Source organism: Hyperolius riggenbachi, chromosome 8 (genome assembly GCF_040937935.1).
Source record: "Hyperolius riggenbachi isolate aHypRig1 chromosome 8, aHypRig1.pri, whole genome shotgun sequence".
NCBI classification, from domain to species: Eukaryota; Metazoa; Chordata; class Amphibia; order Anura; family Hyperoliidae; genus Hyperolius; species Hyperolius riggenbachi.
In genome coordinates this window covers 123,775,026-123,798,843 of record NC_090653.1, presented here as the reverse complement: position 1 = coordinate 123,798,843, position 23,818 = coordinate 123,775,026, and the positions used below count along the sequence as shown (strand labels likewise).

The 23,818-nt window shown below is 41.7% G+C and overlaps 1 protein-coding gene across 1 annotated transcript in view; it reads right to left on the bottom strand.

Annotated features, from left to right (window-relative positions):
* Positions 1-979: 979 nt before the first annotated feature.
* The window catches only part of MAMLD1 (mastermind like domain containing 1), a 290,944-nt gene continuing 268,105 nt past the window's right edge, over positions 980-23,818 (bottom strand). The window contains exons 3-5 of the mRNA XM_068251019.1: positions 12,174-12,314; positions 7,832-7,913; positions 980-4,703 (exon numbers count right to left, since the gene is read on the bottom strand). Coding sequence (XP_068107120.1) covers positions 3,679-4,703; positions 7,832-7,913; positions 12,174-12,314 — 1,248 coding nt within the window. The 3' untranslated portion in view covers positions 980-3,678. The remainder of the gene's footprint in view (positions 4,704-7,831; positions 7,914-12,173; positions 12,315-23,818) is intronic.

Sequence of the window (23,818 nt, the reverse complement as noted above, 5' to 3'; positions counted from 1 at the left end):
AATTCTCCAAGTTTAATGTATTGTTTGCGAAAGCACTCCATGGCATAGACCTACATAAAGACGCTAGCTGGCTTGCCTACTCATGAGCCACTGCTCGGTTAATTTGGATGTGCCAATCCCATTCAGAAAGTGTTTTGAAAACCTAAAGATCAAGTTTACGGTATGCATGTTGCGTAACACCTGTGTAGCTGTGCACATTATAACATGAGTGTTATTTTTAAAAGCATGAAGATTGCTATAGTAAATGTGCTTGTCAGTAAATACGTTATCAGGAAATGCAATGTAGAAAGAGTGTTTGAATGGCATGATCCATGATCACAACACAGTGATGTGAATGTGCCCATACAATTGAACGGGGAGTGTGTTTAAATCTAGCAATGCCCAGTGTGAGAACAGCCAAAGGGAAGCTTGAGAATCCCACATGATGAAATGTGTTAGCTCAGTGCTTTCAGGTGAGAAGCTTAGAAGCATCAGATTAATAATACCTACAGTAAGTGAGAGATACTCAGGGGCCCTGGGGCATTTGCCCCCTTTGCCTGGCAGGTTGCGCCTGATCTGTTTAACACCTTCAAACAAGCCCTCAAAACACTCCTCTTCAAGATGGCCCACCCCCCTCCCCCACACCTATGCCCTAACTCTCTCTGCAGAGTACCTATTCTTATTCTGCAGCCCCCTACCTAGTGTGTCCCTACCCCCGTTCCTTTAGATTGTAAGCCTTTAACAGAGTCGTCCTCCCTAGTGTACCCTATTAGATCATGCACCCTCATCATTATGCATCTTCCCATGGACTGACTTGTACTTGAATGATTTGGTCTCTAAGACCATCATAACCTGTTTCCTTGTATGACCTAGAGCTGTCTGTCACCCTTATTTATATCTGTCTCTTACCTTTTATTGACCAATACTGCGTAACATGTTGGCGCTTTATAAATACAATAAATAATAATAAATTATAGTAAGCAAATAGCAAACAATCAACACATTTTCCCTGGCTCTTTATTATGGTATGAAGAAAAACATCATTGTTTCTGTGCTTGATGCAGACATTATATTACAAATGTATTACTGAAATATGGTGCGACTATTAAAATATGATTACACAAAAGTATGAACATTGAAGGTTTACAGTACAGTGGATTTTGTTTTTATAAACAGACTTTTTAAATATACATAGGACAATATTAGCCGACAGAAAACATCATAGACAAAATTGACAAAATCCATGTCTAGGCTTTTTCTTCCAAACCATTTTTTTCGCAGGAAAACAATTGAAAAAAAAAAGCCTTGAAAGCAGGAACCAGTCACCTTTATGCTACAAATATATACAGAGGTGTGCAAACCTACAATGTTTTTGTCATCCAGATTGACGCTAGCATGTAACGGTGTTGGCTTGCCATCAGTTTTACGTTTCCAGGTGGGACTATAAGAAGGATTTTATTTTGATAATGCCACTTGGGTTGCTTTTAAGAGGAAAAGCAGTATGTTTTTCCTAAATACGGCCGCAGTTTTTACAAGGCACGATGGGCCTTCATCTATTGGCACCTGGCGGATTTGGGGGCTAATTTTTCTTGTAACTTTCATTTCTAAATTTGACCCATTAGTATTAAACATCTGTGTGTTTTTGTTGTGCCAAGATACTGGCAGAGGTGTCAGGCTGCTGAGGATGCCAGCCATATTATAAATATTTTTCTGACAACATTGGTACGTCATAGCAATCTCATAAAAACAAAATCAACATGGAAAAGAGCAGTCATGGCAAGAAAACATGCTGCATGCCACAGTGCCCCACATTCATATTTTCAAGAGGGTAGATTGCACAGACAAGTGTTATCTGCTAATACTGAAGTAATACAGGGGTTGTGCCAGCAAGCACTTGAGTTACTATATAAATATATTGCCAGGAGGGATAAGAAGGATACACCTAATTTTTGAGAAACAAAAAACCCAATTTTAATTACTGAACTGCTAGTTTCCTGTGTTAGTCACAGATTGAAGTTATTTGCTGCCCCATTTTTGCATTGTATTCTAGAACGACATAAATTCGAAGCATAAGTGGAACCCTGGCATCAGGGTTCTGTTAGATCCACTCATTACAGCTTGTAGGTAAGTATATATTCACAGCTTTTTGAACTGCTTGGCTTTTCAATATTTGCTCAAGGTATCACCAGGCTAAGTGAAGACTCTGCACAGTGGGCATGGTTACTATTTTTCTGCAGGGAAATGCTTGCTCGCTTTCTGCTTCCTGTTGCCTTGTCGCTGGAAAAGGATATCAGGGGAAATCTCTCCAGCCAGACAGCAATAAAATCTGGCATCACGTCTCTATTTCAAAACAGCAAAAAATATGAACGGTCTAGAGTTAAAATGTAAAACTTTGGAGTCTACCTGACCTCAGGCGGTAATTATTTATTTTTGATGGCAAGGAAATAAGTGCTTCCTCCACCCCTTGCACATGAATGTGCATTGACCCTGCACTGCGGCCAGAGCTAGATCATCCACAAGGAACACTAGGCAGATTCCTAGGGTATACCTGGTATCTATGGGCCTGGATGCTGCCTTATGCCTCTTCCCCACTTTTCTCCTTGCACTGGGCAATAGGGGGAGCCTACACTGATACTTTGACTAGGGCCATATTTCATCTTAATCCATTTATAACTGCAGCAGTACGCCACACGGGTTATAACCACACTTTTACTAACTCACTTGCAGATATGAATTTTTTTTTAAATTACTATTAACAAATCTTTAAGTTTAGGTCTTAAAGGCAAAGTTTATAAGCACTGATTTTAAGTGCTTTTAAGGGCTGATTCACTCTGGGGGCAATTGCATTGCACTTGCCAGTCGCCGGCGACCAGCAAAGAGTTAGTGTAGTGTCTCCCTTTGGGAACATTCTAACTGTAGCATTGCAATTTGTACCAAATCGTAACAGCATTGCCTGTAGCGTTTTTGGACCGATTGTGCTACGATTCTCATTACCCAAACAAGAACCCCAATCACTGAAAACAAATCACTTTTCAAAATTGCAAACGGTAAGTGCTTAGCGATTATCTTTAAATGTTGGTTTAAATGGCCGAATATCCAGCAAAATCATTTCAAAATGTTTTTTACGCACAATTGGGCAAGTTAGCCCATAGTTAAATATACTTATGGCTGACACCCCAGAACCTTGAATCCCTGGCAATCTTTTGCATGTTACCTGGCCTTGAAGTTGAATTCTTTTTTTGTCCGAACTTATGTTGCTGGACCCAGGCAAAAAAAAAAAAAAATAAGAAAAAATAATGTAGTCTGTTTAAAGGGAAAATATGTTGGCATGCATCCTGTTTTGTTTGCTTTGACACCCCTACACTTTGTTATGTGAAAAAACATAACAATTATTTCAAACTGTAATACATAGTATTACTGGAACTAATGATAATATTTGCATATTTAAAACAAGGTATTATAAATGAAATTCCTATAATGTAACAAAACATTATGCTATATTTTATGTACAGTCACGCACAGAAGTAGAAGTACTTCTATTTATTTTTTGGAAAAAAAAACATAATTTAAAAATATTTAAATATTTACAGGCATCAGACACAAGTGTCCGCATTAACCACTTCAGTACTTAAAAGACTTATTTCAAGTCAAATGACTGATCTGGTGATATGTTCAATCCACCCGGGTGGGGGGGGGGGGCTACACAGGTCCTGGATTTTGACTGTGTTGCCCCAAAATGTCATCAAGAATTGTCAGGTTGTTGAGCCAGTCTTCATCAGTGCTGCTGGTATTATTTCCCTTCATTAAACAGTCAATAAAGTCAGCTTCATTGCAGTTACTGGATAAAACAGAGGTGTTCTGCGTCGTAACAAAGTCATATTGGTGGAGCTCTGCCCCAGAACTTAATCTGTCAAAAGTTTCAGGGGTCTGGACTGTGGTTGGTCCATAGGAAGGTGGGCCGAGCTGACCAGGATTCATTTGGTTAAACGTGGAAACACCTTGTGGCATTGATTTCATGACACTGAGAGCTGCAATTTGCCCTCTGGACAAAGTGTTGCCAAGGCTGGGATTGTTCAAAGACCCCATTCCTTGACTTGTCTGGGACAGACCAAGTTTTTGCATTTGTCTTACTTGTACCCCAGGAGCAATCTGATTAGGAGGAACCACTCCCTGGTGAGGAAACTGCTGGCTTGCCATATTTGGTCTGACATTTTGTTTGGTGAACAGTGGGTTGCTCTGAAACTGCTGCATGCTGGGATCCATTTGGTTTTGACCTGGTATTCTTGAAACTCCAGTTTGAGTCCACATCTGAGAAGAAGGGGTAGCATAGACATTAGGAATTCTTGATATGTTGGACTGTCGTAAGTGCTGTTGAGCTGCAGAATGGTTTAATAATGAGCTGGAAGTATATCCAGACAATGTCATTCCTGGTCGAACAGTGGATTGGCTGTGCACAGTTTGGCAACCAGGGGTCATATTTAATGCACTCTGGTTCTGCCTAAGTGACATATTAAAATCTGAAGATCCAGGAAAAATTCCTTGCTGTTTCCCAGGATTGTGCGGAATCATTACCATTGTCCTGCTGTTCTGATTCATTGATGCTGGCGTCATTCCACTACCCATACCGGCTTGGATCAACCCTTGTGTTGATGTCATCATTCGATGGCTCTGGGAAGGCGTTGGCATGGGCTGAACACAGTCTGTCCGAAGGGTTTGCGGAAGTGCTGCAGAAAAGAAAAGGTGTTAAAACAGGTGTTGAAATTTACATCAAGCCAGGTGTTTGGCTCTCATACATTGCTGTGCAACAAAAGTTAGTCTTACAAAAAATTGTGAATTATAATCATCCTGGTGATCACACCATACCTTAGTATTTGCTTTATTATAACCATTATGCCATAACTTAAAGTGGACTTGAACTCAGAACTTCCTCTCTGCTCTAAAAGATACGCAACAGCATAATAACCTTTAAAGGAAAAACATTTGGTACAGCTGATACAAATCTTACAATACATCTGCAGTGTTTCTACTTCCTGCTTTCATGGAAGCAGTAATATTAACAGCTTGTGTTTTTAGGTGAGCTTATATGCCTTATCTGCCATGGCAGTCAGCTGACACAGTATAGAGATCAAATTAAAACTTGTGATTAGACACAAATGAGGGGGAATCCAACAGGCTATACTCTCTAAATAACTACGGGTGCATTTCTCTCTCTGTTTCCCTTCTGTCTTGTGCAAGAGGTCAGGTCCACTTTAAGCTCCACTATGACTATCATGCCATAACTTAGTATTTGATAAGGTAAGGGTATATTTGGCAGGTAAGGGTATCTGATACATGTGGCAGAGAGGACAGAAAGCAAAAAAAGGGCTCTGGAATCTTAGCAGTTAGTTCGTTAGCGTATGTATTGTATCCTTTCCATTACTATTATGCTGGTCATAAACGGTTAGTTTTTGTGCCGGTATCGAGCCAGCGGCTCGATGCCAGCGTGTCACCGCTCATCCGCGCATATTGATTCCCGCTCGTCCCCACGGGCGCTGCTAATCAGCCACTCGTTTCTTCACATTGTTCTCCCAGCCAGTATCGAGCGCAGTATCGATCCGGCGGGGTATCGGACAGGTTGGATCTTATCAATCGAGCCATCAGCGGCTCGATTCATAAGAATTATCTGACCGTGTATGCCCAGCATTACACATTACTATCTATATTATTCATATCCCCTTACTACTGCTAAGAGGTTAAGAAGTGGAAAATGTAGGTAGAACCTTATTTTATGAGAATTATCTAATCACATAAAGATTTATCCGTCTGTCTGTCCGTAAATGGCTTTTCTTGGACAAAGAGACAAACATGAAAACCATTTCAGGTACTATTTGTCTGGTAGTGTTTTACTGCACAGACTATCTGTTTATATTCCTCTACAGCTGTAGTACAGTGTTGCAACCTTTTCTGTGCAGCTCATAGGCTGGGAGCACACTTGTCTGTTTTTTGTGTTTGTTATCTGCATGGTAAAACTGAGAAACAATGTTAATCAATGGGCTAGCACTATGTACTTTTTCTCTATCAATTAGCTTCTATGAAAAGCCGTGCTTGTTTTCCTACATTCAGACACGCATGGGGCCTGATGCACTAAAGTACGGTAAAGTTGCTATGCGCAAGGAGCGCAGGATAATTTTGCCATCACTAGCACAAGAGGCGCACCGGCCTCTAAACCATTAGCGGCAAGTGCGTTACCCGGTTAACTATCCACATTGCTATGGTAACTCGCAGGGTAACGCGCGTTACCATAGCAATGCACACGTTACTGCTATAATGCTTGTGCCACTAATGGGTAAAAAGACAGTATTCTCTTACTTTAATGCATCAGGCTCCCTGTGTGTAGAACACATTCAGAAAAATGCGCACAGAAAACTAACAGACCAGTGGGCTCCCAGCCTCACTCATCCACCTTGTTAATATTACTCTCTTGGCAGATTTTTGGTACAATCATTCTGAAAGTCAAGAGTCCCAATGAAATTATCTCCTCACTCCTATAATAAGTCTGACCACAGTCTGAGAGCACCATAAGAAAGATTTGAGTTGTATTCACTAAACTGCATTAAGCAGAATAACCTGAGTAAAGTCTTACTACTTGTTGATTAGAGCAGAATGAGATACATTATATGCAATGTGTTATGCTCTACTCAATGGCCTGAATTCACTGAGGTAAATTACCGACTTGTACAGAAAATACCTCTAGAAATGTCAAGAAATTGCAATTCACTAAGATTAAAGGATTTGGTAGATTAAGTAAAAGTTTTCGGTATTTATCTCCAGCTCTGATCAGTCAGTAATTTACAATCTTTAGGCAGTGAAGTTGACAGATGTAGGAGACATCCAATAGGGAGAGCCACACAGCCAATAGGGAGAGCCACACAGCCCTGCTTCTCGCCCCATTTGGTCCGATACTTTGGAGGGCAGGACTTCAGAACAACAGAGCAGGAGAAGGAGACATTTAAAAAGACTTTTCTGTATCCCTTTAGATGTGCCTATATCTATATGGTAGTACTGGTGTACAAAAGAGCTCTCAGGCTGCAGCACATCTGGGGATGCACTGGACAGAAAAAATCAGACTCATGCACACCACTTGTGGGAAGACTCACAGCTTCCTGCCTGAGCTGCTCCACAGTGAGTGAGATTAACCCAGCAAGGCTTAGTGAATTGTAGCATGTTTGTGTGTTTTTTTGGGGGGGAGGGGGGTATATTACCAAACTTCTATTGCATGTAGGAAATATTAGTGAATGTGGAAAAAAAAGTGTAAAGTTATTTTACCAAACTGCCCTCAGTGAATTGAGGTCATTATGTGCAAGACTTTATACATGTACGGTAATTCTGCTTAATGTGGTTTAGTGCATACATCCTATTTATTGTATTGGTAAGCTGGATCACAAACACCAGTACACAGAATATAAACAGATATGTGTAATGCAGTATGCAGGCTTCTACCTCAGTGTTCTCCCCAGGCTCTTTTAGCCGGGTGCTTCACTCGGCTAGATTTGATGAGCACATGGCTGTCATCGGTTCGCCTCCTCCTATGCTGTAAGCAGAGTTACGCACAGAAGCATTGGCCCTGCATTCCCTCATATAGCCCCATCCGGCTACTTTTTCATGCCACCCAACTACTATTTCATGCCACTCGGCTGGAAAAATTTCTGAGGAGAACACTGTACCGGATATTACAATATAGAAATATAAGGTTTCTCATTCTTTTGATTGTTGAAGTGATTTTAATGTAACAGGTTGATTTAGTGCGTTGAATTCAAACAAAAAAAAGATGCTTTCTGAACACTTCTGAAGATCATTAGAGCTTCCCACTTACATTGAAACTGGTTCATCTGCTGTGCTACAAATGCATTGCGCTGTTCAGATGTCATGCCCATCATGTCTGGCCTGGGTTTTAACTGAAACAAAGAGGAAATATATGAATATACTATAAATGCATGACTCTATGAATGTTAACAATCAGGGCCGGCCCGCTCATGAGGCGGGGTGAAACATTTGCCTCAGGCGGCACATCTGGGGGGGGGCGGCACCCACCTGTCCGTGGGTGGGGGGCCGCCCGCCTTACTGGGCGGCGTTGAAGGAAGTGACGTCAGTGGAGCGCTCGCTGGAACGCGGAAAAGGTGAGTGATTCCCGCCCGTTGCCTCTTAATCTATACGCTGCCGCTGGTACTTAACTATTTACAGCTGGATCTAGTAGTATAAAGGGACGTTGACGCGCTGATGACGTCAGCCCCTGATGAGACCGATTGGTCGAAACGCGTAGGGCGGAGCCACATCCAGCGCGTCTGACGTCACCACATTGGAGCCGATCGAGAGGGAGATTCAAGCGCCGCAATAGCAGCCGGATAGCCGTGAAGGGAACGGGGAGTCGGGACGCCGCTCATCCATTCATTCAGGTGCCGTGCAGACCTTGCTGTTGGGACTTCTGATGTGCTATTAACCAAGAAACTATAACGTGAGTGCGCATTTGTGCACGGGCATTGCGGCTGATGTTTTAAATAGGATTACACTATGTTGTTCTTATGTGTTTTTATTGAGGAACTTTTATATTAAAGAAAAGACGAAGAAGTGAGAAAGTGCCTTGTGGAATTGTATACAAACGCTAGACACACCTGGTTTCTGAGGTGGTGTAAATCCGGTGAGCAGATTCAAAGAAGGAGTGTGCGGTCACGTGTGTTGCACTTTGATCACTGTAGCACGGGTGGTGTGTGAATATTTTATACAGAGTCACGCTATGTGCAATCTTGTGTTGTTATAGGAAGTGGAGAGCGCAGTCCAGCAATTGTACTATATTTACCATCTGGAAAAGTGTGACAGCGATCCCATTGGAACTTGTGGACTTGTATGGACAAATAACTTTATCGTTTTTTCAAAATTTATTGTGGTCTTAAATCTTGACTATATGACTCATTGTGGATAGACAGCACAGCCTAGTTGTTGAATTAATTTACAGCTGGAGGGGAGCGCAGATCGGGGGACCCAGGCGAGGGATTTTTTTAAATTTTGCCTCAGGCGGCAAAAAGTCTAGGGCCGGTCCTGTTAAAAATGCATAGAAATGCCCACACAGGAAAAAACAGCCATAAAGGCTACACAAGAAATTTAGTGATAGACATTAGACAGGGTTGAATGTTTATCAGTGACACACAGATTGCATGATTTTGTGGTGTACACTTACTGTATGTTAGCAATTTGATTTCAGAATTCGAGGCAAAACTGATATTCAAGTCTTGGCTATTTACTCTTTGGTTAAATCACCTTGCTGCTCTTTATATCTCTTAGACATGGGTGAGATATCCTTGAGAACTCAATCCCCTCCACAAAACAAGAAGTTACAGGAGGGGGTTATCTTATGCACAGAGTGATATTAGTGTTGGGTAGGTAGTAAAGTAAGGGAAGAGACGGGACCGTAGGGAAATCTTTGCCTCTCAATATTTAGTGCCCACTTTAATAGGGAAGCAAGACATCTGGGCGCTTGCGGCAAATGGACTATTTGGGCGCCCCATAGGCACTGATGCAAAATATCGGCTATTGGGTGCCAAAAGCAGAAATTTGGGCACCTGATAAATAATGAGTGCCAGGCCCGTCCAACTGAAAGTTTTCATTTTGAAAATTATTGTTTTGAAATTTGTTTTGTGAAGTAAAATTTTGTAAATTATAGTTTTGAAAATTATAGTTTCAGAAAGCTCTCGATTTTTGAATTTATGTTATTTGAAGTAAAGGAAGGGGGCTTTAGGGTTTGGCACCAGGAAAGGGGTTCTTAGGGTTAGGCATCACAAAGGGGGGGGGGTCTAGGGTTAGGCAACAGGAAGGGGAGTTTTAGGGTTAGGCTTCAAGAAGGGGGGTCTTTAGGTTAGGGGTCAAGAAGGGGGGTCTTGGGGTTAAGCACCGGAGGGGGAGGGTTTGGTCTGAGAGTAGGGTTAGGTTTAGTTGTGGTACAATATTGGTAATATTTACCAGTGTTTTACTATAGTCATTACCATTGTAAATATTTTTCCAGGTTCATTTGGTGTGCAATATAAAATGGTATTTATCATTTACACTTATTTCAGCGACACCCCGCCCTTTTAATACCGGTATTATACCACATTTATTAGTCTAATGTATATATTCATGAAAAAAACCATAAAGAACATTGATATATATACAGGATCTTCTAAAAAAATTAGCATATTGTGATAAAGTTCATTATTTTCTGTAATGTACTGATAAACATTAGACTCATATATTTTAGATTCATTACACACAACTGAAGTAGTTCCATTTTATTTTTTTTATAATTTTATTGTTTTAATATTGATGATTTTGGCATACAGCTCATGAAAACCCAAAATTCCTATCTCAAAAAATTAGCATATTTCATCTGACCAATAAAATAAAAGTGTTTTTAAAACAAAAAAAGTCAACCTTTAAATAATTATGTTCAGTTATGCACTCAATGCTTGGTCGGGAATGCCTAAATGACTGCTTCAATGCGGCGTGACATGGAGGCAATCAGCCTGTGGCACTAATAAATAGGAGACACCGAGAGCCCAATATAGTGTAGTATGTATTGGAAACCATGGATAAATGTAAGTGTGAGATGAATATACTCACAAACATGGGTTACCTCTTAGGCAACCACTGTAGATGCAGGTGAGGAGATTAGACCTGTCCTCACTCAGGATTAAGATGTCGCTCTCTGTAGATCAGGAAAGTAGGGGTAGGTCACCCCTTCACCAGGGGTGGACACAGTATTATCGTAAGAGAACAGAGGCGCCAGAAGGATAAAAGGTAATAAAAATTTTAAAATTTGCTGGGAGGCAGTGGTGGACTAACCTCCGGAAAGCAGACTCAAAATACTGTCTGAATTAAACAAATACATTTATTATTGGTACCCCAAAAGATGCAACGCGTTTCGCAGGCATAGCCCGCTTCATCAGGCAACAAGATAGGGGACAAACAGTAGCTCGTCAGTAGCACGAATGGCACCTCTGTCACAGAGGTGCCATTCGTGCTACTGATGAGCTACTGTTTGTCCCCTATCTTGTTGCCTGATGAAGCGGGCTGTGCCTGCGAAATGCGTTGCATCTTTTGGGGTACCAATAATACATTTATTTGTTTAATTCAGACAGTATTTTGAGTTTGCTTTCCGGAAGTAAGTCCACCACTGCCTCCCAGCAAATTTTAAATTTTTTATTACCTTTTATCCTGCTGGTGCCTCTGTTCTCTTACGATAAGCCTGTGGCACTGCTCAGGTGTTATGGAGGCCCGGGATGCTTCGATAGAGGCCTTAAGCTCATCCAGAGTGTTGGGTCTTGCGTCTCAACTTTCTCTTCACAATATCCCACAGATTCTCTATGGGGTTCAGGTCAGGAGAGTTGGCAGGCCAATTGAGCACAGTAATACCATGGTCAGTAAACCATTTACCAGTGGTTTTGGCACTGTGAGCAGGTGCCAGGTCATGCTGAAACATGAAATCTTCATCTCCATAAAGCTTTTCAGCAGATGGAAGCATGAACCCACTTTTGAACCAGAAACAGTGGCAGAGGCGCCTGACCTGGGCTACAGAGAAGCAGCACTGGACTGTTGCTCAGTGGTCCAAAGTACTTTTTTCGGATGAAAGCAACTTGTACATGTCATTCAGAAATCAAGGTGCCAGAGTCTGGAGGAAGACTGGGAAGAGGGAAATGCCAAAATGCCTGAAGTCCTGTTACTTTAGTATTATTATTCTAATGGAGATAAAGATGGAGAAGGAACAAAAAAAACATTGTTATAAACTATATTTTGAAATGTCTGCTTCACCCTGCGCCCTTTATTCCTCACGCCCTTATTTAACGTACGCAACAGTGCCTGTTCTGTAAGTATGCTAAGGTAGCTGAGCAGCATATTGTATCACTACAGGGGTTCTAGAAATCCCTGTATAGATCCACCATTCCTGAGATCGTTTTCCATCCATCAGTAAAGCGCCTATCAGATGAGAAAAAAGTCTATTTCTGGTGCAAAATATATGTTCCCTACTCAACACCAGGGCTCTTCTTGTCATTATACACAGTAACACAGTTCTATGTCTTCTTAAATGCTAAACAGTTTCTACCGCTTTTGCTGCCTTTTGAATTCCCCAGCACATATCCTAAACAAGTTTCACCAAGGTGATAAGTAAAGGAAAGGTTTCTACAAACCTGCTGCTGCCGCCTCATAATTTGCTCCTTCAAGAGTGCATTGCGTATGTAGCCATTAGCTGTGAGAGGACTAGGCCCAGGGCCTGCACTTGGTATGGAGCCTGGTTCCTGCATTCTGGGAACGATTCCAGCATTTGGATCCTGCCAACAGAAAAGAGAGAGAAAAAAATAGAAAATAAATCAGATGAGAACGATTACTAAACTGAAATCTCACCATTCTTTGTAGCTCTCATGATTATTATTATTATTCTTTTCAGTCAGCTTTCTTAAACAGTTATGCATTTGTGTGAAATAAAAATCCACCAATGTGTTTCTTATGATTTAGGGCTTCAGGTCCTGGAAATGCTGAAAATGTTGGTAACAAAAGCAGTGCAGCAAGTTGTGGAATGTAGAATAGTTTAGAATATGCCTCCTGTACCTGAAAACATTAAAATTGATCCACTTTGACTGGGTGGATAATAAATGAAATAAACATATAGTTAAATCAGATTATAGGCAATGCAGCACAGTAGTGTTCAATACCTTTCCAGGGTTCATTAAAGAAATGTATCTTTAACTTCAGTTATCCAGTAAGCATACTGTAGATGTAAAAAAGGCTCCTGGAAAAAAAGGGACTGGGGGATTGCTGCTAGTAGAATATCTGTAAAATTAGTAATCGGTAATCTTTACGAATATTTTACTATGTCTTAACCTAACCCTGCTCTCACAAAGAACCCTCCTTCTATCGATGCCAGACCCTAAGACCTCCCTCTACTGATGCCTAACCCTAAGATGTCCGTACACCGATGCCTAACCCTAAGACCTCCCTCTACTGATGTCTAACCCTAAGACTTCCCTCTGCTGATGTCTAGCCCTAAGACTTCCCTCTACCAATGCCTAACCCTAAGACCTTCCTCTACTCATGCCTAACCCTAAGACCTCCCTCTACTGATGTCTAACCCTAAGACCTCCCTCTACCAATGCCTAACCCTAAGACCTCCCTCTACCAATGCCTAACCCTAAGACCTCCCTCTACTGATGCCTAACCCTAAGACCTCCCTCTACTAGTGCCTAACCCTAAGACCTCTCTCTACTGATGTCTAACCCTAAGACTTCCCTCTACCAATGCCTAACCCTAAGACCTCCCTCTACTGATGTCTAACCCTAAGACCTCCCTCTACTGATGTCTAACCCTAAGACCTCCCTCTACTGATGTCTAACCCTAAGACCTCCCTCTACCAATGCCTAACCCTAAGACCTCCCTCTACCAATGCCTAACCCTAAGACCTCCCTCTACTAGTGCCTAACCCTAAGACCTCCCTTTACCAATGCTTAACCCTAAGACCTCCCTCTACTGATGTCTAACCCTAAAACCTCCCTGTACCGATGCCTAACCCTAAGACCTCTCTCTACTGATGCCTAACCTTAAGACCTCCCTCTACCTATGCCTAACACAACCCCCCCCCCCCCCCCCAACACTTAACCACTCTCCCTCCTAAACTTACCCCTTCTAAACTTAACCTACCCCCGCTGCAAAACCTCAATTTGTGGCAAAGAAGGTAAAAGCACCTGCTATGCAATCACCTCTCACCCCATCTCCCCTCTTCCACCACAGGTTGGCGCTTCAGTGCAGAGACAGTCTCCTGGATCCTGATCACATCATATCATGTGATCGGGACCCAGAAGACCTGTTGGAAATTCAGAACTGCTGGTGGAGGAAAAGAAGAAGTTGCCTGAAACAGGTAACTATAACTGCTCCCTGCCGCCCTCTCGTTTGGCTGTACTAGGCAGCTAAACGAGATTTGCCAGCAGAGATTTAGAATGCACAGCAGCTTTCAAACTAAAATTGTTGTTGGAAGCTGCTAAAGGGTTAAGCTATGTCACTGCTCATCTCACCACCATGTTTATCGTTGTCAGTCCATAAAACACTAACTAAGCTAGAATCATGCCGGTCCATTCATTCCGAGATACAGGATCATTCTCAGAAGAAAGTGATGCTCTCAATAACAGTAGCAGCAGCTACAATTGTATGAAATACAATAAGTTTTTCAGCGTAATAGTGTAGTCTTTCATAATCTGCTGTGTGTATAGGACTTTAAAGAACAGCCTGTCCCGGTTACTCCAATGCTGTATTTGAAACATCACCGTTTTATATGTACCTTGGAAAGGCAGAATTCCCCTGCAGGTACTTGGAACTGCTAAATTCACTTTCTTTATTTACCAATATGTCACCAGGTGAATTCATTCACCCCTCCTATGCTGTTTAACATGGCACCTAAAAAATATAAGGCACATAATGCAAACACAGTACTGCAGCATATATCTAGCCGGCTGCCTGCCTCTGTGTCACATACTATTTATTATTCTACAGTCACACTTAGACTTTGAATAATAGTGATTGCCTCTGGGGGAATATTTGAAAAAAGGACAGATCTGGTTTGTAGGCTCTACACATAAAAGTGTCTGCACTGCTCCTACCACCAAAATCCTGACTGTCGTCTAGTCTTCTCCCTAGACACGGCTTGTTGCATGCGGACAGCCTGTTTTTTATTGAATGAAACAAGTTTAATGTACTAAAAACAGTCCTGATGTTTTGCTCGTGGCCATTGCATTATGGCTCACAACAATGGGCTCTGCAGAAGAAATCACTGTGCTGGAATGTAATTCCTGATATCTTGATACATGTAGGCAGCTGACCGAACCAGTCTGTGGCTACATGCTTAGGATGGGTATTTGTTAGCCTCTAGGTTATCACAGTCATTACATTTTTTCTTGCACGATACCCCTAAACTGTGACATCTTGGAATAGGTTACAATGAAACCAAATTACACTACTACATTTAAGGAGAACACCATTATGTTCCACTGGACTTGGTAATGTATTGGATTCCTAAAATATTTTGACCTTAAAGAGACTCCGTAACAAAAATTGCATCCTGTTTTTTATCATCCTACAAGTTCCAAAAGCTATTCTAATGTGTTCTGGCTTACTGCAGCACGTTCTACTATCACCATCTCTGTAATAAATCAACTTATCTCTCTCTTGTCAGACTTGTCAGCCTGTGTCTGGAAGGCTGCCAAGTTCTTCAGTGTTGTGGTTCTGTGATGCATCTCCCCCTCCAGGCCCCTCTCTGCACACTGCCTGTGTATTATTTAGATTAGGGCAGCTTCTCTCTTCTCTCTTATCTTTTACAAGCTGGATAAATCCTCCTCTGAGCTGACTGGGCTTTCACATACTGAGGAATTACATACAGGCAGAGCTGTCTGCACTCTGAAGGAAGAAACAGCCTGACACTTCAGTGGAAGATAGCTGCAGGGGGAAAGAAACACACAAATGATCTCTTGAGATTCAAAAGGAAGGGTGTATACAGCCTGCTTGTGTATGGATGTATTTTCTATGTGTGGACATACTGTACATCAATCTACTTCCTGTTTTGGTGACCATTTTGTTTGTTTATAAACAAACTTTTAAAAACTGTTTTTAACCACTTTTAATGCGGCGAGGAGCGGCGAAATTGTGACAGAGGGTAATAGGAGATGTCCCCTAATGCACTGGTATGTTTACTTTTGTGCGATTTTAACAATACAGATTCTCTTTAAAGTGTACCTGAGACGAAAAGCGTCTCAGTTACCATACTTACCTGGGACTTCCTTGAGGCAGCTCATCCCTTGCTGTCTTGCCGGGTGTCTCCTGTCACCCACAATAGTGTCTGAAAGCCTGGCCAAGTCACGCTTCGTCGTGCATGTGTGGACCAGCCAGGCGCACTCCCCAGTTGTGCTCCCGTGGCTGGGAGCATTCTGCGCTTGCACAGTACTACGGCTCAGAACATTCCCAGAGATGGGAGCATGATGAGGAAGCACGCTTAGCCAGGCCACACATGCGTGACGAAGCGTGATTCGCTTTCAGGCACTGTTGCAGGTGACAGGAGCCACCCGGGGAGACAGCAAGGGACAAGCGGCCTTAAGGGGGCTTAAGAAAGCCCCAGGTAAGTATTGAATCTGAGACACTGCTCATCTCAGGTTCTCTTTAAGAATGATTTTGTAGGAAAGTCTTCACTTCAAAAACCATGTTTTTTGCAAGGGATATTTATCTTATAAGCCAACAGAGAGCTGGGTTGGATTGGATTGGGGATAACTTTCAACACTGATTATATCTCACATCAAATGATGTTTGTTTATCATATGTTCTGCTTGGAGTGCCCAGAGTTGCGATAGCATTGTACACATTCATCTAAGTAGACAGTATTTCAATTAAACAATCTCCACTAAACATAACTGTTTATTAAATAATGTAAAACCTTAATCTGTCCTCTACTAGAATCAGCTCCTCACAGTTGGGCATACAAGACTTCTCACAAGCATCTCCATTCCTCTGGAATTCCCTTCTAAAAACACATCAGTCACTCTCTTTTCTTTGAAACCTATAAACACACCCTTACAACTCACCATTTTGGAAGAGCATACCATCTAATTTAGGCCATTTTCTTTCACCCTCTGACCAAGCCCTGCTTCTTGCAGAATATGACTTAAAATGCATTAAAGCAATACTATCGATACCCAAGTGTTCTAAAATGACAATGTACAAATAATGTCTAAGTAGCTGTGTAAACATTTTCCTACTTTTCACTTTAAATATCAGAGGCAAAAACTGTAACTTATTGAGGGTAGGATTTAGCTATATTGGGACAAATCAATTGCAGAAGGGGTGTCTGCTTCAATGCACAGCCAGAGTTGCATATCAGACTACAGAAAGCAAATATCAAACATCTCAAACTCTGAAAGCAAAAACAGTATGAAAAGCTGTGAGAATTAGTTACATTTCCTCTGCTCTCTTCAGACACGTCAGTCAGAAATACAGAACACAGGAGCTGCAGCTGTTCTCTCTGTCACACACAGAGCTACACATAGAGTTAACTGATCAAGTGTGAGGGGAATTCCCCCTCTCCTCTAGGCTCAGTCTGCCTTCAGTTTTGGCGTCAGTAAAGTTTGAAAGTATTTTGCTAACAGTAAAGAAAGAAGTTGCTACTAAAATGTATACACCAGTACTTAGCAGCACTTCCCAAACAATTCCTGTGTCAACTGAAAAAAATATGTGAATCGATAGTATTCCTTTAACTCCAGATACACACCATAATGCCCTGCCTCTTGTTTCCTCCCTATTAATTTAGATTGTAAGGCAGAATTCTCTTCCTCTTGTTTCTTGTACCTTGCTGCACAGGTTATTCACAACATATTAATCACTGTGACATTTACCTTGCCTGAATATGTATAAAGCACCAATGTTTGTATTTATATGTAACCATTGCATTGCAGCAGTACTGTCCTTGGTACAGTACACACAATAAAGATGCAGTGCGATTGGACAACATCCCTTTCTGTGTCATATTTCTGCAAACAAAGGAAAAGCATATGTGTAGAGAGGTGTATCGCCACTAGTGGGAAGTGCTGTATTTCTTATTGGCATTAAAGTCATGCCTGAAAATACACTGTTGCTGTCGGACATGCTGGCCTGTTCTGTTGCTTCTGCTTACATTTCACAAGGAATAACATGCTTTGTCACTTTAACACTAACCTAATTACATTTCCTAGACTAGCATCCACAGGCATACACAATTTGTAATGTCAGTAAATGCTTATTATTAGCGGGAATAACTCTGAGCTTGACTTCTTGGGTGGTCAGAGCAGTGGGAGCTCAAATAGTTTCACTGTAGTGCTGTGTGAGAAGATGTCGTATAGATTCTTTTTTTTTATGGTGGGTGTTATATAGTGCATAGGGAAAATGCTGGCTATTACTCCAGACAACCGATCAGATTGCACCTTCAATTTTTCAAATTCTGACAATACCTCAAATTTCGCTGCTGTGTGCTTGAAGCTTCACAGCTTTGATGTCACCGTATGATTGATTATAACAGACTCTGTCTACTTAGATGAATGTGTACAAATCCCTAGCAGAAGAAGATTGTCAAACGTCTGTACGTATCCTTTAATCACATAACCTTCAGCAGTTGTTAGATAGGATTCCTAGATATAGCGACTATAGAAATGTGAGTCCTATGCAGTTGCCTGTTCATTGGCGGATTAAAACTGAAAATCGTGTCTGTATTATCTCTACCCTAATAAAACATGCATTTTGATTTAAGGCCCGATGCACACCAAAACCCGCTAGCAGATCCGCAAAATGTAGCAGATTTTGAAACGCTTTTTGTTATTTTTCTGTAGCGTTTCAGCTAGCATTTTGCGGTTTTTGTGTAGCAGTTTTGGTGTAGTAGATTTCAGATATTGTTACAGTAAAGCTGTTACTGAACAGCTTCTGTAAAAAAAAACTCTGGCAAAACCGCTCGTAGGGCCCGTTCACACCTGAGTGGGAATCGCGCGATTCCCGCTCACTGCAAACCGCTAGCGGTTCTGCAAGAACCGCTACACAACGTAGCGAGTGGCAGTGTTCTCACTGCCGCGGTTGCGGTTAGCTATAACCGCAACCGCGCTGCATGCAGCGGTTTGCCGGCAACGAGCGTCCCGCGATTTGCGATCGTGATTAGCGTGCATAGCACGCTAATCACGATCGCTCCAAAACCGCTGCAGTGTCCAGTGATTTTTCCGCGCTAATCGCGGGAAAATCACTCCCGCAAATTCTGCGATTTTAAGTGTGAACGGGCCCTGAAGTGCCGTTTTTCAGAGCGGTTTGCGTTTTTCCTATACTTAACATTGAGGCAGAAACGCATCCACAATCCAAAAAATGCCTCACCCCGGGAGTACGCGTTTCTGCAAAACGCCTCCTGCTCTGGTGTGCACCACCCCATTGAGATACATTGACCAAGCGGAAACGCTAAAAAAGCTGCTCGGTGTGCACCAGCCCTTAGTGAAGAAGCATATGTAAAAATAACATGAAAAATACTACAGGGTGGTCCGTCTGACACAAAAGTATTCTGCAAACAATGCCATAGGCAGAATTATACCACTACCCTTCCTGTTCCTGATTAATAAAGGAAATCCTTAGTTTTCTTTTTACAACAGTGGATTAAATTCATTTTAGCAGATCCTGTGGATTATTATCATTGTTCTTATACATTTATATTCCGTTACATTTTCCATAGGTCTGTACAGAGTACATCACAGTGTTGCCAACTCATGTCTTTAAATATGGTCACATATGAATTATATAGGCCATGTGGTTAGTAAGATGGGGTTTAGGCAAAGATTTTGTCTAATGGTGGCCATACACTGGCGGATAGCCACCAGTTTTGACCAACAGATACATCCCTCAGTGCTTGAAATCTGATCGGGAAGGTACTTTTTACTGCCACACACAAAGCGGTTTGGGGCGCTTCTCTTGTGCCCTGTCTCCATCGCCATCGGAGCACCTGCACTCTCATGCATGTGCATAGTCACGTAACAAACATGCCGCTGGAATAAAGGCACCCCAGCGCCAATGGAGAGAGGACACAAGGAGGAGCGCACTGGCAGACAGGTTAAGGCGCTCCACTGGCAAAACTCTGCATGGGCCCCCGGGGAAGCACCTTTTAGATGGAGGGAAACCTGTCATTTGTCCCAAAATATTCTGCCACGAACACGGCCGCGAGATCTTTCCATCCGGATCAATCGTTTTGATCTATTTTGGACTGAAATCGTTTAAAATTACAATCGGGAAGCCATGTTGCGAAACTGATCTCTGGGGATCTGGGAAAATTGACAAATCAATTTATTTCACAGAACAGACCACAATGGATTAATGGACATGTCATTTTGCGTTAGAATCCACTCAGACATGCACCGATATGTTTGTTCCATTGTGTCCATTGCAGTACTGGAACGGTATGACTTGCACGGACGTGTCAAAACAGCAATGTTTATGTGACATGTCCTGTGACATAGACAGATCTGAACAGGGGTTTGTGCTGTGGATTGACAGTGACATCCATGGTACAAACCTGTTGCAGTATGGATGGAGCCGGATGTTTCTACCACTTTTTAAGGGCATTCTTTGGGGGAAAGAGTAGTCAGCTAACCTGTCAATGTGTTCTCAAGCTGTGAATGGGGAAACAAGACCCCCAAAGGACACTTACAGGAACATTGGTGGTGACGCCATGCTGATAGCGCTCAAGACAGAATTCAAAAACCCAGGATTCAAGACACACAAGAGGACAGTTTTACCACTTAAGGCACGGTTCACACATAAATCTGTACATTTTCGGTCCAGTCCAGGCCTGTCAATTTTGCATCAGTTTTACCTGACTGGATTGGAGGTGTACACCTTTTATGTGTGGACACACCCATAGAAGCACTTACAAAACTGATACAAAACTGACAGGACTAGACCAGACCGGAAATGTACAGATTTATGTGTGAACACAGCCATATAAATGCATGCAAAACTGATGCCAATTGTCAAAAACATTTAAAAACACACGAATAGTTCACACGATGGCCAAGGGTGTATGACAGTGTATCCTGATTGGCTGACGGACACCTGCTGACCACTTAAATGTAGCTGGATGCATGTACTGCTGTGTTCTATTGCTTGTGTGTGTTGAATTGTCAAAAACAGACAGGACACCTTTTTATGTGTGAACCAAGCCTCACCCACCTATCCAAAATATATATGGGAATAACCAAATACAACAATCAGATGTAGCTGATGTAGCAGACAGTTGTACTAAGTTGTATAAGCGATATCTTCTGTGTTTCTTCATTGTACTGTATATAGTACATGCATATTCTGTAGTTACATGGGCAGACTTTAATGGATCTGAATTGTATCCACTATAAGCCTGTGGGCTGAATCCCATTTATCTGGGTCTGTGGCGTTTCATCCTGTGTTTTTCCTTTCATTTAATCCTGATATACGAATGCTGACAAAAGACACCATAATGTTGCTTTAGATTTATCCCATCTTTCTTTTTTACTTGATATTGAGCTACTTGAAAATAGTATCAAGCTCAGGTTTCCGAGTTTATCTCTGGGGCTGTCAGTTATGGGAGGCTTTGTTTGAAGGCTGTAAGTGATCCATGAGTAGACACTATTGTGAAGAAGTTCTTTTAAGTTTGTCTTTATTCTGTCCTTGTGGCGTTTGGCACATCCAGCTGCACACAACAAAGCACAAAGTCTTTGATGGAAGCCCTGAGAAGATTCTCACACCTGGCAGGGAAAGTTGTAGCCAGGAAGAAAAACGGTGCACTTAGCCTGATATCTGCTGCTCAACCAAGCCAAGGCCAGAGTGTTTGTGTGAGATATCAGCCACCTCAGCTTGCTGTCCTCACTATTCATTAAACACGATGCTTACTTATCTACAGAAAAACACATGAGACTATCAGCAGGACAGCCAGGCAACTAGAATTGTTTAAAATTAAATACATATATCAGTCTCCATATCTCTCTTACTTCAGATTTGCTTTAAAGCACACCTAAAGTGAAAGGGATATGGAGCCTGACATATTTATTTACTTTTAAACAATGCAGATTGTCTGGCTGTCCTGCTGAGCTACTGTCTCAAAAGCTGAATACTCACTTGAAGATGCCGGAAGATTGATTGGGGAACCTCGCTCCCTCAATCTTCCTACCCGCGGGAACATGTGACATCATGCGACGGCACATGACAGGTGTGAACTGGAGGTCAAACGATCGCAGTACTTCCAATACATAGCTAGGATATGAAGTAAAATCCAACCAGCTGGGACATAGATGACAAAGTGAACTGAGCCCCATTTTTAGCACCCAGGGCATCTCAATAGCACATTAAAAATGCATGCCAAGATGCCAACAATGTGTCTCATTATTATAAAACCCTCCATTTTACCTTTTAGTCTCACATTTAAAGTTTAGTACAGGTTTTATTATTATTATTTATTCTACTTCAGCTGAACGGATGGCCCGACTGCAGTGGTTTCATGCAGCTAAGGACTTAAGTAATTATTTTATTGCACACATTGCCCAGCAGTAAAGAATACCTTTTTATCAACAGAGGGGGTGGGTAATTAGGACAACTTCTTCAAAGAGCTTATCCCAAGGGAAGGTGTGAAGACAGCATCTGTGACTTCTGTAAATAAGGGCTGCGAGAAGGGGAGTGGGAACATGGCAGCTCCATTACCTTTTACAAAACAGGAGAAACTCCAGGGAAAGAAAGGGTTCTTATTTCCCTTTAAATTTCCTGTTAAACAATACCAGTGGCCTGGCAGTCCTGCTGATCTTTTTGGCTGAAATAGTGTCTGAATCAAACAGCAGAAACAAGCATGCAGCTAAACTAGTCACATCTGACAATAATGTCAGAAACACCTGATCTGCATGCTTGTTCAGGGTCTATGACTACAAGCCAGTTCACACTATGGAGATGGAGGTTTGGAGATCACTGGAGATGCCTTGGTGAAACCAACCCGAATGTGCGACTGTAGCCTTCAGAGACCAAAGTCTACTTCCGCCATTAAGGCAAATTCAAGTGAATGGAGTGGAAGCATTTTTGGCTAAACTTTATTGGAGCTCAAAAAGCAATGGCAGCTGAAATAACAGGTTTATAGGAGTTTGAAATACTGAGATATTTAATGTATCAAAAAGTTTGAAAGGCTCTATTGAACAGATCATCAGTTTTATAATAAATAATAAAGCGTATTATCTCAGTCTTTTGCCTTATGAGGGAAGGTGAAATAATAGTCAGTTAAATAACTTTAGTCTATAAATAATAAGCAGAGATGATCAATGAGATGCAAATAATTCTCTTTTGCATGCAAATGTCATGCACTTTGGCATTGGGCCAATCAAACAATGCCAGGAAGTGGTTTTTATTGGTGCAATACAACCTGAATGCAATTTGCATGAATGCCATAATTATTTATCATCTCCTTGACCATCTGTAACAAGAAGTAAACTTTCATGGAGTTCGATTTTCATATCTTTTCTACAGAATCTATGCTTTTTTTCTTACAGAATCATTAGCGTAATTCCGTTTTTCATAGACCCTACGCTAAGTGAAAGAGATCTCCACTGGGCAGTAATATGTATTTTGGTTGCTATGGCAATATTCCAGATCAGATTGTGCTCCCAAAAAGCTGGTAGCCTGCCAACGTATGTAAGTTTACAAAGCAAAGGAATGAAGATAATGAAACAAGGTGTCATCTGTCACCCAAGGACGTGGCTTCTGTGGCCTTCCACAAATTAACACTTGATTCCCTTCTGTACGACTAGTAACGCTGACCTAACTAATGCACATCTAGTGTGGCTTACAGGAATGCTATAGTTCAGCTGTAAAAACACTTTCTAATTCTCAAGAAATAAAGAAAGCCGCTCGCTTACAGCCCCGGCAGAAGAACCTGCGACTCAGTCACTTAATTCCATCTCTAAATGAAATAAAGGCTTTATAGTGTCTTGTCTGAACATTTCCATCTAGCCTTCATGACCTTGCTTGAACTAGAATCTGTGATGTGAAGCAATATTGCCTCCTACATAAGTTGATTTAGAGTGTCCTCTGTAAAACATTTTATTCCTCCATTACATCTCAGCAACAATGAATACAGTAACTAATGCCAAGGCTCCGCTATAGGAAGAGGGTTAAGCTTGACAAAATAATGCCAGATTCTTCAATGTGCCTTCTGCAAGGATTTAAAATTTAAACAAAATTGGCCCCATGGAGTAGAATGGCTGGATGGACGTGACAAGTGTACCCAAATGGAGCAGGTGGC